Source organism: Blennius ocellaris, assembly GCF_963422515.1.
Source record: "Blennius ocellaris genome assembly, chromosome: 7".
NCBI classification, from domain to species: Eukaryota; Metazoa; Chordata; class Actinopteri; order Blenniiformes; family Blenniidae; genus Blennius; species Blennius ocellaris.
In genome coordinates, this window is record NC_137656.1 from 20270913 (window position 1) to 20287998 (window position 17086).

At 43.9% G+C, this 17086-nt stretch overlaps 1 protein-coding gene across 1 annotated transcript in view; it reads right to left on the reverse strand.

Annotated features, from left to right (window-relative positions):
* Positions 1-17086, reverse strand: part of adgra2 (adhesion G protein-coupled receptor A2) — a 41019-nt gene that overhangs the window by 22559 nt on the left and 1374 nt on the right. The window contains exon 2 of the mRNA XM_080500055.1: positions 579-650. Coding sequence (XP_080356181.1) covers positions 579-650 — 72 coding nt within the window. The remainder of the gene's footprint in view (positions 1-578; positions 651-17086) is intronic.

A 17086-nucleotide genomic window follows, 5' to 3' on the forward strand; every position in this document is an offset into this window, starting at 1 on the left:
TACACAAAAGCCAATTTCAGTCAGAAGAGCTTGTCGCAGTTCTCCACACGGCTGCGCTCTGATTGTCCACAGGAATACTCTGCCTAATTCCATAAGTCCTGACAACTAATCTCATCTTTCACTTGCCTCACACCTCATTCAGAGAGATTAGGATGCTTCTGAGGAGGGCCAGACTGTCTGCAAGCCGCAGGCGGAACTGCCAACACACACCTCCTGCCAGAGATCGCTCTTATCTTGTCCTGTGGAGTGGGGCTTACTTGATAATGAAGAACTGAAGTGTAATTATGTGAGGTTTTCAACATAAATCTGTGATAGCAAGTCTAAAAGCATCATCCTCCCCACTGGAAAGGTGCCCACGATTGGATCTCTGTGCACAGAGCTGCTGAGATTCGACTCAGATCTCCTTGATACCCTGTGTTTATGTCTCTGCAACAATGTCTCTGAAAGAGGGGAGCCAAGAAGGCCGCCGTCACGTGAGAGGATGACACAAAACCAATGCAAACAGTAAACACAACAGCAGAGCATCTGCAGAAGTGAAAACCTGACAGAAGAGGCATGATGAGAAACAGGATACTCACAGCTTCTCCAGGGCGTAAAGTCCAAAGAAGGATCCATTTTTGAGAACTTGGATTTTGTTGTGACTCAGTATCCTGTAAAAAGAACAGCAAACACAGTCTTGTCAGAAATGCTCAGATGAAACTCAAATATACATTATTAGGGAGAGTTCCGGTTCAACCGTACACACTGTGAAGTACACACTGGACGGATGACAGCCAAAGAAAAACGTCCTCTTGGTGCTGCAGTCACATGAGAGATTAGCCTGACCAGAGACATTAGCTAAAGATGTTTCCAATAAATGTCAGGACAGAACAGGACATCAAGATTAGGCGGGAGGCTGTAATCTCTACAATCATTTCGCGTACATCAAACAAATGTCCTTCCACATGAAAAAAAAAAAGGGCTGCACAGGCCTTGTTAATTTGCTCTTTATCTCCTGGCAAATCACTTGGCCTATGGGACCCTTTTCAGGCCCGAGGGGCAAAATGCTGCGAGACATAAGGCTGCGATTTGTTTTGTCTGACAGAAACACGTGAAAACAACACAAAAGCCGGCCTATTTGGAGGCACTTGTCAGAACAGTAACGGGTAACATTGCATTTCATACACCTGGAGCCTAAATTGAGGGCTAAGAAGGGCAAAGTGGCGTTTCAGTTGGTAAAGTGGAGTTTTGATGCCCCGTTTTGCTCTGTCCACATGTTGATATATCCTTGGAGAAAACCCTGAAATGTCTCCAAAACCTCGCATGGTAGTCATCTCTATGAGTGTGTGTCTGAATGTGTGAACATGACTAACAGTGTAAAGACATTTGAGACTGTTGAAGCTATAAAAATGCACAATATCAGTCAGTTTACTGTTTACTATTCAAAACAACCGAGCCATAAATGATTAAGAACAATACAAAAATGAATAATATAACAAATAAAGCAGGGTGTTGGTAAAGGATAATCATTTGCATCACAAATGAGACTGACTCACAGTTACAGCACACGATGAAGCTAATCAAAAACAATAATGTGGAATATACTAAATACAATATTTATTAGAAAAAAAGAGACAGAATAAAAAGCTTGAGCTAAATCTCAGCTGAACTATTCTCACTGGGTTTCTTACTAGTTGACATGTTTGGAAATGTACACCAATATTCACAGCTTTATGTTTGGTTGTTAAGACTTTCTAGTATCCTACAAAGCACAATTATCTTTGAAAATTATTTCCCTCCTTTTCCAGGGGGGAAAAAAAAACCCTGCACTTTTAGGCAAGAGAAGGAGTTGCATTAAAAGCATTTATACAATTGGGCATATTAGTTAGAAATGGCAGTTTCCACAACACTGGGTCTTTGTTGGAGTGAAAATTTTGGAAACAGAACTGCTGCCGTACTGGATTACATTCACTGCATTGGTTTTTCCAATTAGAAAGTGTGACGCTCTCACACGAAGAAAAAAAGACGGAGGTTAAGGTGGAAAACTTGTGCATTTTAATATTTAATCACAGGCACAGTGTGCGTGTGCGTGTGCGTGTGCGTGTGCGTGTGTGTGTGTGTGCGCGCGCACGCTTGCTGCAGATTAGAGTGTTTATGTCACTCCAGTGTCTGGCCCTGTGGATTCATAGACCTGACCAGCCCAGGTCCGCCCGGCGCTGGCGACAGCCCGTCATCATTACCGCGCCCTTCAGCTTCACATCATCTTCGCCCCTACCACATGGCGCTTAACAGGCTGTTTGTGACATTAAGTGCATTCTCAAATCGAGAGGAGAGCCGTGTGTGCGCCTTTAAAAGAGGGAGCTGACTGTGAACAGTCTGTGAGATTTACAGATTCAGCAGCAGCAGTCAGCCCCCCTGTTTCCTGCCACATCAATAAAAACACTGCCTTCAGCGCTGCGCCTTCCAGCTCACTTAATGACCACATTTAATCGTTCACTCTTAGTATACAGGGATAAACAGGGCGGACTTTTCTTCAGTAACTATTAGTATTACTTAAGATATAGAGATGAATGGAAGACAGAAAAGAATTCAAGAACAAGATAAACAAAACAAACAAAAAAAAAACTAAAATAAAGGTTGTTCTATCACAGTTGGTCTGGATGCACAATATTTAGCAACATTTAAAAAAACAGACAAAAGTATTTTCAAACGGCCCTGTAATCAAGGGAATGATTAGAGTGATGATGACTAACACAAAGACCTCTCCACGTATTATCTCAACATGAAACCTAAAGTCATTTTCAAATGAAAGCTACTCCAAATAATTTCTGTCCCCTGAAAAAGACAAAAAAACATTTCACATTCACAAATTTGCACTGAGCTCTTGAACCAGATTAAGCTTATTAAATCAAGCTATTTCAGCGTGTCAGACGAGAGCAGTCTGCTCGTGCCGTAGCCCGAATTTGAACCTATGACTCCGGGGCCTTGAGGTCTTTCGCTTGACTTTGGGCACAGAATCTCTTCCTATAAATGGATGCAGGCCCGAGATGAAAGCTACAGAGGATCCGGAACTGCCTGAATAATTCAATACAGATAGGAGAAGAGAAAGTCACATCTGGCAAAGAAACAAGCCATTTAATTCAACACAGACTGTTTAGATGCAGATAGCTTCTGACGCAGCTTATTATGCTGGGAAAAAAAAGGAAAACTATTAGTTAGTGATTTATGCCCATGGTTGGTTTTGGTGAGTTAATACAACAAGTGCTGGAGCTACTTTAACTGTATCACAAAGAAAAAATAAATAGTGGCTTGGACAAGTAACTCATGTGTTCCTCATATTTATCTATCTTAGTTAGAATGTCTTAATAGTGGTGCAGTGCGTTTGGTCCTGACCTTGAATCTGGAGTTTGAACAGGAAGGACGTAATGAAGACTCCTATAAACGCCAGCAGCCGAAAGAACGTAATATTGTGCATGAAGCTGTACTGCTGTGACACCTTAACCTCTTTTTCATTTTAATTTACGAATAGACAAAGACACTAAATAATGATGATTGTGATAATAAATATTTACATTCAAAAAGGAGTGGGAAGAAGTTGGAAGTGCCACGGTAGAACATGGATGCTATTCCCGTTTGTTTGAATTAATCTAAAGTCATTATTAAAGTCATCAATTGCAAATGCTAATCTGTGCATGTATCCTTGTTGTATGTATGCATTTTTTTAAGATGCTGCATAACTTGATGTCTCACTTGTTCCTAAAAAACAGATCCATGCACCAGTGCTTCCAAAAACAAAGCTGGGACAAACCAGCAGAGAGCCAAAGGAATTGAACAATTGACATGCAACAAACAGCAAGTCGCTTTTATCAAAGCTCCGCTAAAATTTACATTACTTTTCAAAACCATTACAGGTAATGTGGTGGATAAAAGGTTCACAGTTGGTTTACTGAACTCATGGAAACTTCAGTCATTGCAGCTTTCCCAGCATTGGCCGTGCATGTTTTCCCTCCAAGCTTCCCACCAGATGTGTTAATATCAGGCTGGATTCATGTGCATTTGGAATATGAACGATAAATAAATAAAATTTGCACGTCTCATTATGTCACAATAGCCCTCAAGTTAAGACATTTCACCCCACAATACTACATTTGGCTTGTTACTCTCCTCACCCGGACTTAAAAGCTGACTTTCGTAAATAAACAACGACCACAAAATGAGCTAACTGAATTCCTCCCACAGACAACAAAAGGCGCAGACTTCCAGGAACGCAGGGGAGTTGCAGAGGCTGGACACTGCTGTATAATCCCTGAAGCCCAATGTTTGGAGCAGAGTTGTAGCGGGGGACATTGTTCTTTCATTGGGCGTCGCTCCGGCGAGGTTAACAGAGCGACACAAGCAGGGAGGACGAGCAGCTTCTTTCGTCTTCGCGCTCCTCGGAGGCCGAGCGTTTCCTACCGAGGCTTAACGGTACATGAGTGGCTTCTTTCCGCTCCACATAAGTGACAGATCAGATGGCAGATTGAGTTAATCTGCTTTTCAAGAGCTATGATGCTGTATGGTGCATGGCACGAACTGTGTGCTAACTTAGTCCAGACAGCGGACGGTATCTCAGAGCAGCATTTACCATCTCTCATTCACTTAACCCCTTCAGACCACAAAGGCCTCCACAAAATCTGATGGGTTAATTGAATCCATCTAATCCATGAAAGAAAAAAGAAAAGAAAAAAAGCAGGACCACATGTCAGGATCTTGTTCAACCGTTTCATGTAATTCATTTACAAGGAGATCAAAAAGCAGAAGGTCACATGAAAAAGATCCAGGTCAAACAGAAGCACACGCAGGCACGCACGCACGCACGCACGCACGCACGCACGCACGCACACACACACACACACACACACACACACACACACACACACACACACACACACACACACACACACACACACACACACACACGCACACCGGCTTCTCTACTGCAGCTGTCTTTACATAAACAGCACAAACACACCAGTACCTCATGCTTTAAAGATTTTTACCTAAAACTATAGATGACAAATGACCATTTCTCATGGCCCACTGACAAGGTGTCTGGTTTCCATAATCCTGAGTATTCTGACAGAAGCAGACATATTGTCATGAGAACATTAGTTTCTGAATGTAAAAAAACCCAAAACAAAAACCCTCTGAAAAAGGGGTGGTTGAAAGGAGATACAGATAATATGAGAGGATTAGTTAGAATCTATCTATGAACTCTAGACAAGAGAGAGACTGACCTATTCTAAACTAATACAAATAGGAACATTTAGGATTATGTGGTTGAATCTGAATTCTTTATACACATCTGACCTGTTGTAATGGGAATCTCCAGAGGCACAAAGAGAAGACTTTCTACAAACATACATGAGACATTGCTCAATCATTAAATGCACATTTGAAATGAGAAGTTTCATTTGAGGTTATGAAAATGTCTATAAGGCCATGTACTTATGTAAGTTTGATTCATGTATTCAAATATTTTGCAAACAAGGACTGTGTATGATCTTAATTATGAAAGAAATACATTAAAATCTGCTAGGAGACGTCCACACTTTCAAGAGTGTTTTATTAACTTTTGTTCCATAAGAAAATTATATATTTCAAATGACCAAATACTTCATCTTGTATATTCTAACATAGTTATATAAGTATCCGGAGGACTCTTAAGTTAGATAAAATCCTTTATCTCCTCTTAACATGAAGGGGCAATGCTAATCAAGCTGATTAATGTATGATTTGCATAATTCTATAATTTTATGAATGATCCTAAAAGTGAAAGTATGAGTGCCGCTCCGCTGCTTGATGTTTCAGTATCATGAGCCACGACACTCCCCCACAGCTCAGAGCACCATTGTTGCATTGTCCGTGTGAGAAAAAGTAGAAACCATACAATGAGCCTTGTCTAGTAAACCACAGCGGCTCCTCCCTGCACCGTGCCACTCACTTTGTCGGTTTGCTCAATTTGCTTCGGAAATCCGCAAAGTCTTTGAGGACCACAGAGGAGTATGACAGCGAGTTTCAGATCATGTTTACTCACTGATTTGCCTCAGTTTGTTGCCCCGACTCGATGTTCGTCTCACTGTAATAAATGACCCCAGGCTTTGCGCCCACACACTGTTTGTGTGTGTGTGTGTGTGTGTGTGTGTGTGTGTGTGTGTGTGTGTGTGTGTGTGTGTGTGTGTGTGTGTGTGTGTGTGTGTGTGTGTGTGTGTAACTGTAACTGTCTGTCGAGCGCTTTCTGCAGATGGTCTTGGTTTTGTCAGCCAATCAGCTCTGTGAGGGATTGTGGGAGAAACGTGCCATAACCTGGTGGAGAGGCGTGAAAACACCTCCTTCTATCTCCTGCACCAACTGCGGCGAGAACCACCGCAGACTGGAGCACGACGGGAACTTCTGTTTACTGTTGCTTGGTGTCAGAATCTCTTCAATTTTCCTCCTGTCTCACTGGCAGACATGCAAAACCTCATTTTTTTTTTGGGAGGGGGGGGGGGGGGTTCAAAGTTGGAAGCATTTACAGGAAATGCTGTAGCCTGGTTTGGCTTTTTGTTTGGCAAACGAATGAAATGCACTTGAGTGAAAAAAAAAAAAACGCTGATTTGAATTGGCCCTCTAAATATTTAGGTATGTTGGAATCAAACAGTGAGGCCTGTGTAGTTGTAGGCCCGCACTGCAAACCACAAGCAGGAAAAGAAAAGAAGAAGAAGAAAAAAAAAAAGCTCTTAAAGACGGATTTATTTTTTAATAAGAATTTATTTGCACACTAAGCAGCCTACTTTCATTACCTTTGTATTAACCTGCAGAACATAGTAGCGGCTTGATGCAGAAAAAACACCGTGACCTGAAGCAGTGTGCTTCAACCCTCCGCTGATGAGCATTGATCCTGCACCCGGAGAGAGAGAGAGAGAGAGAGAGAGAGAGAGAGAGAGAGAGAGAGAGAGAGAGAGAGAGAGAGAGAGAGGCACCAGCAGGTTCAGTGCAATAAAGAGTTAGAACAACCCAATGGACCACTGTGTAAACATCATTTAACTTTGGATTGGTCTCTTACCCTCAAGGACCACACGCGAGGCGAGAGACAAGAACCCTTGAAAGAGATTGGTAACGTGGCATAAATCCAGTCCTAATCCAGAGACCATTTGGAGCCAGATAATGAGAGTGATTTTGAATCAGAGACTCGGGGCACCATTATTGAATTAAGCCCAGATTAATTAGCGTGCCAATTTTGGTAAGCAGGCATGCTGCTCTGTGTCAGAGCACTGCTGAAGTTCACATAAATAAAAATTAATAAGAATTCAGCCTCCAGGGAGATGAACTCTGCTGAAAGCACTATCATTATCTGCTATTGGGCACTGGGTGAGCACTTTCATTTGTTAGTCAAACACATGAAAACGAGATCTTTCCCTTCCCTGTTTGACCTGCGTTTGCCCACCGATGCTCCATTTTAAGAGTACGAGCGGGAGAACTGAGTGGGTACGGCAGCTTGTCTTTTCCTCATGTATACATCACACTCTCATCGCTCAGAGTAATGTGGACCGACGGAGCACATCAACAAATGTCCGCGGTTAAAAACCAAAAGAGGGATTAAAAGCTGTACCGCTTGATTTGGCTGTTTCTCCCAGCACTGCTCACTCAGTCCATAGGCCAGGACCGACGGATCGAGTGTCATTATAGATCAACATTATTTGTCTGTTTAACAAACAAAGAAGGGGTCGTACAATCATACCTGCGTCATAATCAATTATACAGTGTGTGAAAAGGCTTTAGCCATAAAAACTAGCACGTGCATGCACACATCCAGATACAGTACTCCATTTTCATGTTTGGGCTCCACTAGTGTCAAATCTCCCACAGCGACCTTTAATGGTGGATCATAATGTGTCACAATGTGTGTGACACAGCAACTCTATGAGATATTAAAAATATCGATGATGGCTTTGTTGACATGCACAAAGACAGACCTGAAAGCTGCTTAATGACAACCAGGATCAATTTGGTGAAGTATGTAAGTTAATGGAAATCCTTTCAATTAGCTATGAGCAAAACATTCAAGATCCTGAATGGATCCATCAGAGGAGACAGTCATACACCTGCACAATCACATGTACGGACAGTTCGGAGTCTCTCATTATCACCCAAAAATCTATATTTTGTTTTGGCTGTGGGAGGAAAGCAAAGTACCGGAATAAAACCCACATGTGCACAGGGAGAACATGCAAACTCCCCACAGAAAGGCTATTTAAAGGCTATATAAAGGATATTCAAGCAGTCAGGAAAAAGTGCTGCACCATCGTGCACAAATGCCACAAAACAAACAAACGGGGAAAAAAAGCTCTATTGTTGAAACAGTGAAAACATATAACACTGAGGCAAAATTATGTTTCCATGCAGCAAGAATCCAAATTCACCCCCGATGATAAACTGCCATGGAGCCATTTAGTACTATTATCACTGAAAATATGTTATCACTTCTGAGCGTGCCTGCTTTTTCTCAGTAGAGTGCTGTATACACACAAACAGGAACGTTGGGACAAAAGTTCAAATCGTCTCCACTTGAACTTTTCAAAATACTTCAGTCACGTTTTCCAGAAGCAGCATGAGGATACAGTGGTGAGGCAACATGTATGAAGTCTGATAGGAGCAGGAAGCTCTTAGGGGTGGAGTTTGCATGTTTTCCCTGAGCCTCGTTACCAAAGGTTGAAGGTTTGAATTTCCTCAGCACACCTGCACAGTGAAGCACAATCTGATGTTTGTGGAATCTTAGTGCGATAAAGCAGCGAGTCCTGTCATATACGTACATCTTCATGTTGTCAAGAATTACGCTTATAAAACAGGTGATGTGAACCTTTTAAATTTAACTGGACAGTTTATGGAATAGAGCTTTCTGTGCCCTGAATTTAGTACTTTTTATACGTATTCCAGAGGTATTTTGGTATTTGGCAGCTTCTGTATGTCATTCAAAGGCTAGAATAATCAGTAGCTGCAAGTAGATGGAAGATAACATGTTTTGAATAAAGTGTTTAATTTTGTCTCTGATGCTTGAGGTTTGGCTTGGATAAGTGTGGCTTTTTCGTGTTTATACTTTGGGGGAAGTAAATTGTAATTTCAGGAATTGTATATAAGCAGGCTGTGGAAAAAAAAACAAAAAAAAAACTGTAAAGATTTTATGTTGTCAACCAGCCCCAGTATGATGACCATGGTGCAGCTGGTTTGATGGTGTTTGGAGTCCAAACTATGGATCTGCTACTGTGCTGGGGGAACATATTCTGCACTTTTGGATTGAATTCATGGTGTAATTATCCAACTCAATGATGCTGATTGTGGACCGTTTACGTGACTGTTGACAGTTGGGGTTTGTGTCACGCAACATCCCGATTCACTGGATTGCAGCTTATATCTTTCGGTCTCTATTTTTTTTTTTTTTTTTGTGCTAATGGACACTTTTGCAGAGACACGAAGAGGAGCGTGGGGAGGGGAGTAGTGAAAGGGAGCAGAGCCAGAGAGATCTCTCAGACTGGGAGGTGGTCATGTCATCTTTGTTACAATAAGTACTTTCTAAGAGGCCTCCAGACTGTGCCGACTATTCAGTGCATGGGTCTATCCAAATAGCTTAACCCTTTCGTAGTAAAAAAGACAGAGAGCCACCTTAGCGAGCGGTCCCGAGAGACCCCTGCACCCTGAGCCCATCCTCACAGAGTCACGTCGCTGAATGCAACAGGGAGACTAAATGCCCTCGAGCACAACAGGCACTTTAGCAGCAAATGCATGTCAAGATGTGAATGTGCCCATTGTGCCCCATCCACCAGAGGGCTTGTAGCAGCCACTGGGGAACGCTGCCAAACTCTAGGCCCCGTGAACTGTCTGTCATTGGAAAGGAGCATCCATGTAATTGCATGCATAATGTTTTTTTGGAGAAATCATTATGCAGACACTGATCGAGTAATTCAGTCGTCAAACGGCGAGAGGAGGGCCGAGACGCTCCATTAAGGAGTGGAAGAGATTCTTGTCATACATAGTATCTGAAAAAAAAAAAGAAAACCTGATACGAGTTTGCTGATTTATAGCAGGCAAAGCGTGCAATGCATCACTTTGTTTTATTATCACGCTGAAGTGCCTGCAGGCCCGATGTGGGGAGTGTGCTCCTGCTTCTGATATGTGCAACCGCTTATTATAGAGTATACTGCATTGTGCTTGGGTTAGCAGGCTGGACCAGAGAGTCAGGTTTTGTGGTTTCTGTGTGTGTGTGTGTGTGTGTGTGTGTGTGTGTGTGTGTGTGTGTGTGTGTGTGTGTGTGTGTGTGCAGATTTAGATGCGCAAGTGTGTGACCTATCATATTTATTTATATGGAAAGAGTGTGTGTGCGTGTGTGTGTGTGTGTGTGTGTGTGTGTGTGTGTGTGTGTGTGTGTGTGTGTGTGTGTGTGTGTGTGTGTGTGTGTGTGTGTGTGTGTAAGTGGTCTAAAATGCAACTAGTCTAAAATTAAAATCTGGGTTTTTGAAATGTCTCTAATTAGAGAGGGGAGGACTGAAAGCTATTTTCAGAGCTGTGGCCATGCACACCCTTCCCACATGTGTGTGTGTGCACACGTACACACACACACACACACACACACACACACACACACACACACACACACACACACACACACACACACACACACATACACACACACACACACACACACACACACACACACACACACACACACACGGTCTCATTAGACAATCCATTGAGGTTTGCTAACAGGAACTGTCCACGAAGCGCGTTTCTATACACAATCTATCAAAGTTGGACAAGCAGTGAACTTTCAAGAATATAAACAAGAAGCTGTGACAAATATTAACAACCGGGGAACACAAGCTGAAGTAGAAACGCCTCGCTATTAAGCTGCAATAAATTATCGCAATATTTACAGTCAAAGACTCGTCAAGACTAACCAAATTGGAAAGTTTGTGGCTGCAGAGCAGGAACACAATAGTCAGTTTAATCGCCGTCTAAAGTGTTTTTACACTTTTAATGAGGCAATTTGGCGAATTTAGCCGTTTGAGACAGTGAGTGGAATGCGGTGTATGCCTGGCTAACATTGTCTCATTGTTCGGTCTCATAACCCGCCTCTGTTTTCTGCTTCTCACCAAAGACTGCTGGGAAATCAGCCTGCTTTTACAAAGAGTTGGACGAAATCTTTCTGCCCCAGATACTCACGGCCTTTATTTGTGAGAAAGGTTGCATTTATGCCTCGTAGAGTGGGCCTCAGTGTGTTCCTTGAATCACGATCACTCCTAATTACCGCATGTCATCCAGTTTCAACACCAGAATTAACCACAATTTACCAAACAATCCGAAGGCCTGTGTTATAACAACTGTACGGGAGACCAACATGCCTTTCCAAGAATGATTCAATTTCAGCTGAAAAAGCACAAATTTATAGTGTGTATATAACCTGTGGTTTAGTCGATCAACAAAGACTTTAATAAAAGTTTATTGCCATATTTCACAACCCCGTCTGTCCGTTCGACTGGAGCTGTGGGCCAGATCATATTCACAGATCCGAAGGGGAATGGATATGAACATTGTGACAGATTTTAAATATCTTGTGGTATATAATAGCATACTCAACTATACAAATCAGTGATGAAGAAACGCCACTTAATAGCAGCACATTTTGCGTTACTCGTGTTAAATTGCATCTTGCAGCGAGCCGACGCGGAACCAAAACCCAAAGCATTTATCGTCTTCAGAGTTTTTCCTCATTTGAAATAATGCAGATAACGTTACATTACTCAATATGGTATTGTGTGTGTATGTGTCATGTATAATAGTTGAAAACAATCTAAATAGACTTTTAAACTAAAAGAACAGTTTCACTTTCCATCGTCTATGGGTCCTAACCACCATGAGTAACAATATCTGATATGACAAAAACACTTGGAAGTTTGCCAAAATGACCACTTGGTGCCAGATGAAACGTGTGCAGGGTTATATTTGGTTATATTTTATAACGGTAAACATATGTAGCTATGAGCTGCTCTGTCATAATGCCAAGACTTTGAGCAGTGACACAGTGGAAACTGATTTATATTTTGAAACTGCCACTTAACTTTTGTTGAAAATGAAAAAAGTTGCCATCCCTCTGTCCAGCTTGAAGAACCTACTGTCAGTATAACCAAAGCTGTTTGTTACCATTACAATAAACTCCTGTTAACAAAACGCTTTACTAATCCTGAACTGAACCTAACCAAACATAACCAGTACTCACATTAACATACAGTTAAAATGCAATAAGTGTGAAGTATTCCTGCCTCTCAATAAGCAAAAGATCTTCTTTGTAAGAGACTAATTCAGCTGAGCCACTTGAACAGCTGACATTTGTGTGACGAATGCATAAACTCTTCTACTTTTACAAAAAAGTAACCGACATCAATTACCTTTAATTCCATAACTAATGCACAACATTGCACACGAGTTAAAGGAAATACTTCCAATGAACCAATTTTGCTCCAGACTTGAGTAAAAAAAAAGAAAAAGAAAAAGCAGCTTTGCAGTATCACATTACATCAGTTAAGTTCTTGAAATTGAGGCGATAAATTTGCTTTTGCAGCGGATTATTTCTCAAGAATAAGCACATTATAAACACTCAAACACACGCACGCACACAAGCCACAGGCATTTCCACTACAGACGCCCACTATCTCCGCCTGTGTCCACGGCTGTCGACCCCGAGCAGGAACTGCGAGGGCCGCTGTGGTCAGTCGCAGGGAGAGGGAAGTCGGCGCTGGCAGAGGAAAGCCAAAGTCAGCCATTTTTTGGAGTAAGATAAGAAGAGAGCGGCGAGAAAGGAAAAACTAAAATAACAAAGAGCCACTTGGGGGAGGGGAGGGGGGGGGGGGGATTACTGTGACCACACATCACTGTTTTTTGTCAAGTTTTGAAACATCGCAGGCTTTTAATCAACAAACACAACAAGGCGATAAGTGAGATCCACATTAATCACCCGGAGCGTCGGCGCAGCACAGCGGGTGCGCGGAGACGTCACATAATGCTCACGTGACCTTGACCTGCAGGGGCATGGTAAAAAAAAAAAAAAAAAAACCCGGGCTTGTGTGGCATTAGCAGGTGCTGCAGCTGCAGGACGAAGCTCGGGGTATCCCGTGTCAGGCCTTTGTTTGCTTTTTTGATTTATTGCTGACCACTGCCCCGGCTAGCATGTGCGGAGGAGAGCCGCTCCCCCCCCCTCCTCTCAACACCTTTCCCCACACAAATAAACCCTATCGCTGCAGGAATGCCGGGGGTACGGCTCCACTCCACTATTGGAATTCTCCCCGCTGATAAGACGACTGTTTGCGACGTTTTTTTGTTGTTGTTGTTGTTTTTCTTTCTGTTTTTGTCGACACACTCCCGTCAACACACACCGACTCACAGTAAAACCGCCGACACATCTGCCGACCCGTCCGTGTCCTCCCCCACATGTCGACCGCAACTGAGAAACCCACAACGTTACTCAGAAGAAAAAATAGTGATTAAGGGCACCCAGATTCCTACGGTGGCCAATCGATGACACTTTTGAGGTGAGCGGGCCGTTGGAAAACAGTCAGAGTAATAATTACAGACTGAAAATGATAACAGGCTGCACAGCAGTCAACTGGGCCAAACATGCACACGGAGTTATAAGATGAATAAGAAATTTAGATTGAAAACAAGACTCTCAATACAAATATAGTCCACTGATTTCCAGATGCCTGATAAAGTGTGCACAAGCTCACTGTGTTGAGAACCAAACTAAAAATGTCATTGCTTTAATTAATATCTTATAGGACACAATCTCATCCAGTGATTGGGTTGCTTCAGTGAGGCTGTTGGAGGTAAATACATCGCCGTGGTGTGAATAACCAATGTCGGCAAAATCAGTTCATTCAGAAAAAGAAACACGAACTGGCATGAAGAAACAAATTCCATGTTGAGTTTGCATGTTCTCCCCATGCGGGCATGGGCTTCCTCCAGGTACTCTGACTTCTTCCCACAGTCCATGCAAAGGAGGATCATTGGTGAGTCTAAATGGGCCAAAAATGATCAGAAAAAGTGTGTGAGTGTGCATGCGAGTGTGTGTGTAGTTGTCTGCCTCTGTGTGTGCAGTGTGATGGACCGACGGCCTGTCCAGGTGTGTCCTGGCTTTAGCACCAAAGCTTCAATGTTTGAAAGAAATGAGTGAAAATCAGACGATAGATCAGGAGCAACTTGACCCGCAGCCACGATCCTGGCTGATAAAAACACTGTCGCCATTGCTGAAATATTTTGATCTCAAACTTCTGCCTGCCATCCAACAACAGTGACATACTGGGCTTGAGCTCAAACATGCAGGGAGAAGTTTCAGCTGTCCTGGGGGGGGGGACAGGCTAAGGATGGGCATTCTGACCCCCCCCCACTCAGGGCATCTGTGCCCATTCAGGCTGGGACCAACTGAGTCCAGTCCGTCAGTGACGACCATGACGAGGAAACAGGCCAAGGGAGGAGTACAGTTGTGACTTGGGTAACAACCACAAGCTATGAATCAACCAGCATATTCACACATAAACTGCCACTGGAGGCCCTCCATTGCCTGCTACCCAGGAAAACACTCAAACAAACACGGGGCCATGACGCTGCAGCGAGGAAGGTCTCATTTCTCTGCTTCTCTGGCCTGTTGCCTGAAAGTATAGATCAACTTCAAGGTGAGACTTTTTTTTTTTTTTTTGGTTGTTCCAAATGACACCTTCTTCACACTTTTATGTCTAATAGTAAATATAAAAGAGCAATACTTTAGAAGTGAGGATATGTCGCTGCACCGCGGAGCCCTGCCTCCTCCTCCTCCTCCTCCTCCTCCTCCTCCTCACCCCAGTGTCGAAGATCTGTTAGTCAGGGGCTGGGGAGTTTTCAGTCTCCAGGGGCACATCCCTCTGAACCGCCTGCCAAGCTTCCCCTCTCCGTCCTCCATCCTCTTTTTCTTGCTCCACTCTCTCTTGCTCTTTGTTACCCCCTCTCAGTTCACTCTTTCCACTACTTTCCCCCCCCTTCTGTTCAATGTTCTCCGTCGTTTCTGCCTCCTTTTGACTTCCGTTACTTATTCCAACTTTACTCCTTTTCACTTTCACGCTGATCTGTTCTTCCTCTAGCTCTACCCTTCCACCGCTCTTCCTCTCGTAGGGCTCCAGCTCCTTTGCAGCCGTGTATAATTAGGCCTGAGCACAAGCCTGCGCAGGCTCACATCTGGAAGGAGTTTGGACATGGCAGTTTCCTACCAAGACGACTAAATATTTAGGTTGAGAGTTACTGCATGTGGATGAACTCATGATAGAGGGGGTGGGAATGGGGAGCAAAATGGGGAGCGAGAGATAAAGAAAAAGAGGGAAAGTGGGACAGTTTGGAAGGAGCGAAGGGTACGAGTTGATGGAAAGGATTCAGTGTGCGACCTGATGCACAAGCACAGGGCGGGCACTCATAAGCCAGGGGAGGAAGTGATATTATTTTGGGGGAGGAGGCTGTTTTCTCCTTTGCGGCTGGCAGGAACAACAAACAGCCGGCTAATAGTTTTAATAAACAAATCCCCGTTGGGATTTCCCATGAGGCTGAGGGGCCTCAGCTGGAATGTTCACAGGGGCCAGCTGTTGTGCATTACACGTAGCAGCCGGCCCCGGAAGCCCTGGGCCCGGTGTCCTCCAGCCTTCGCCTGCTCAGCATGGAGGAAAGCATTCCTCCCGCCTGCCCCAGAAGAGAGGGGCATGCTCTCCGGCCCTCCGATCACCGCGAGGAACCGAGGCGGCGTGGAGCACCGGGAACCCCCCCCCCTTACCCCACCCCGCCTCCCCCCTCCTCCCCTCGCCGCACCTGGAATACTGTCCACGCCAGTCTCCGAGCGGGCGGAGGAATGTCAGGAATAACACGAATATCAACACAACTTCTCACATTCCACATCTGGAGCTAATGTCATGTGCGACGATGGGAACGCAGGCGCTTCGGGAACTCACCGGAACGTCGGGAAAACAAAACGCTCCAGACACCAGGAGTTCCTATGGGGGAGGAAGGTGGGGAAAATGGCGGCCGGCGAGCGGAATCGCTTGCTGCTGGTTACAAAGCCTCATAAAAGTGTCGCAGAATGCAAAACATGTGCACAAAAACAACTCAACCCCAAATTAGTAGGTGCGGGGATAGAAGATCACCTCAACCACTGCCACCCCAAGCCATTTTTTTTGTTGTTGTTGTTGTTGTTGCCTTGGCTTTCAGCAATGTGTTCCCCAGATGTTTATCCCGCCTTTATTAAGCAACAGACATAAGGCCCTATAAATGGACTGCTGGCTGGCTTTTGCTCTCTCGGGGCACACATCCCGTCACTTTACCTCTTGTGCTTTCTGCAGCAGAGGAGCTGAACATGTTATTTTCACTGTGCCCATGTGCGGCGAGCATTTCCCCTCGCTGGGTCAGAGTACAGAGACAATAACACTCTGTAGGAACAAGTCATGGCAGTTGTGAAGAAAGAAAGAGCTGCTTTTTCATGAAACCACCCCCCCCCACCCCCCTCACACACACACACACACACACACACACACACACACACACACACACACACACACACACACACACACACACACACACACACACACACACACACACACACACACACACACACACACACACACACAGAGTGTCACTAATACCAGTGATAGGCAAGCAATCATGACTTTCAAGTTGGATCCAAACAACCCACGAAAAAAACTGATTTGTAATTAGAACTATCCAACTAAACAATCAATGTCCAGCACTCACCAGATGCTTTTTCCTCTTCACCATAAGAAAATAATGAGACAGGGTGTTGCAGCCTTTTAAGTAGGAGCCAACCCGCCAGTAAAGCAAAGCGCCAGATATTTAAAAATAAATAAAGAAAAAAAGAAAAAAAATGCACAGAACGTGTTTCTTTTTTTTTTAAATTTTGGTTTTGTCAGGCCCAGTCAGTGGGACCATGTGCACAGGGCTGGTTTCAAAGCAGCGGAGTCAAATTTAAAGTGGCAGAGTTGTGTCAGAGGGGCAGGGCCGTGATGATGGTTAC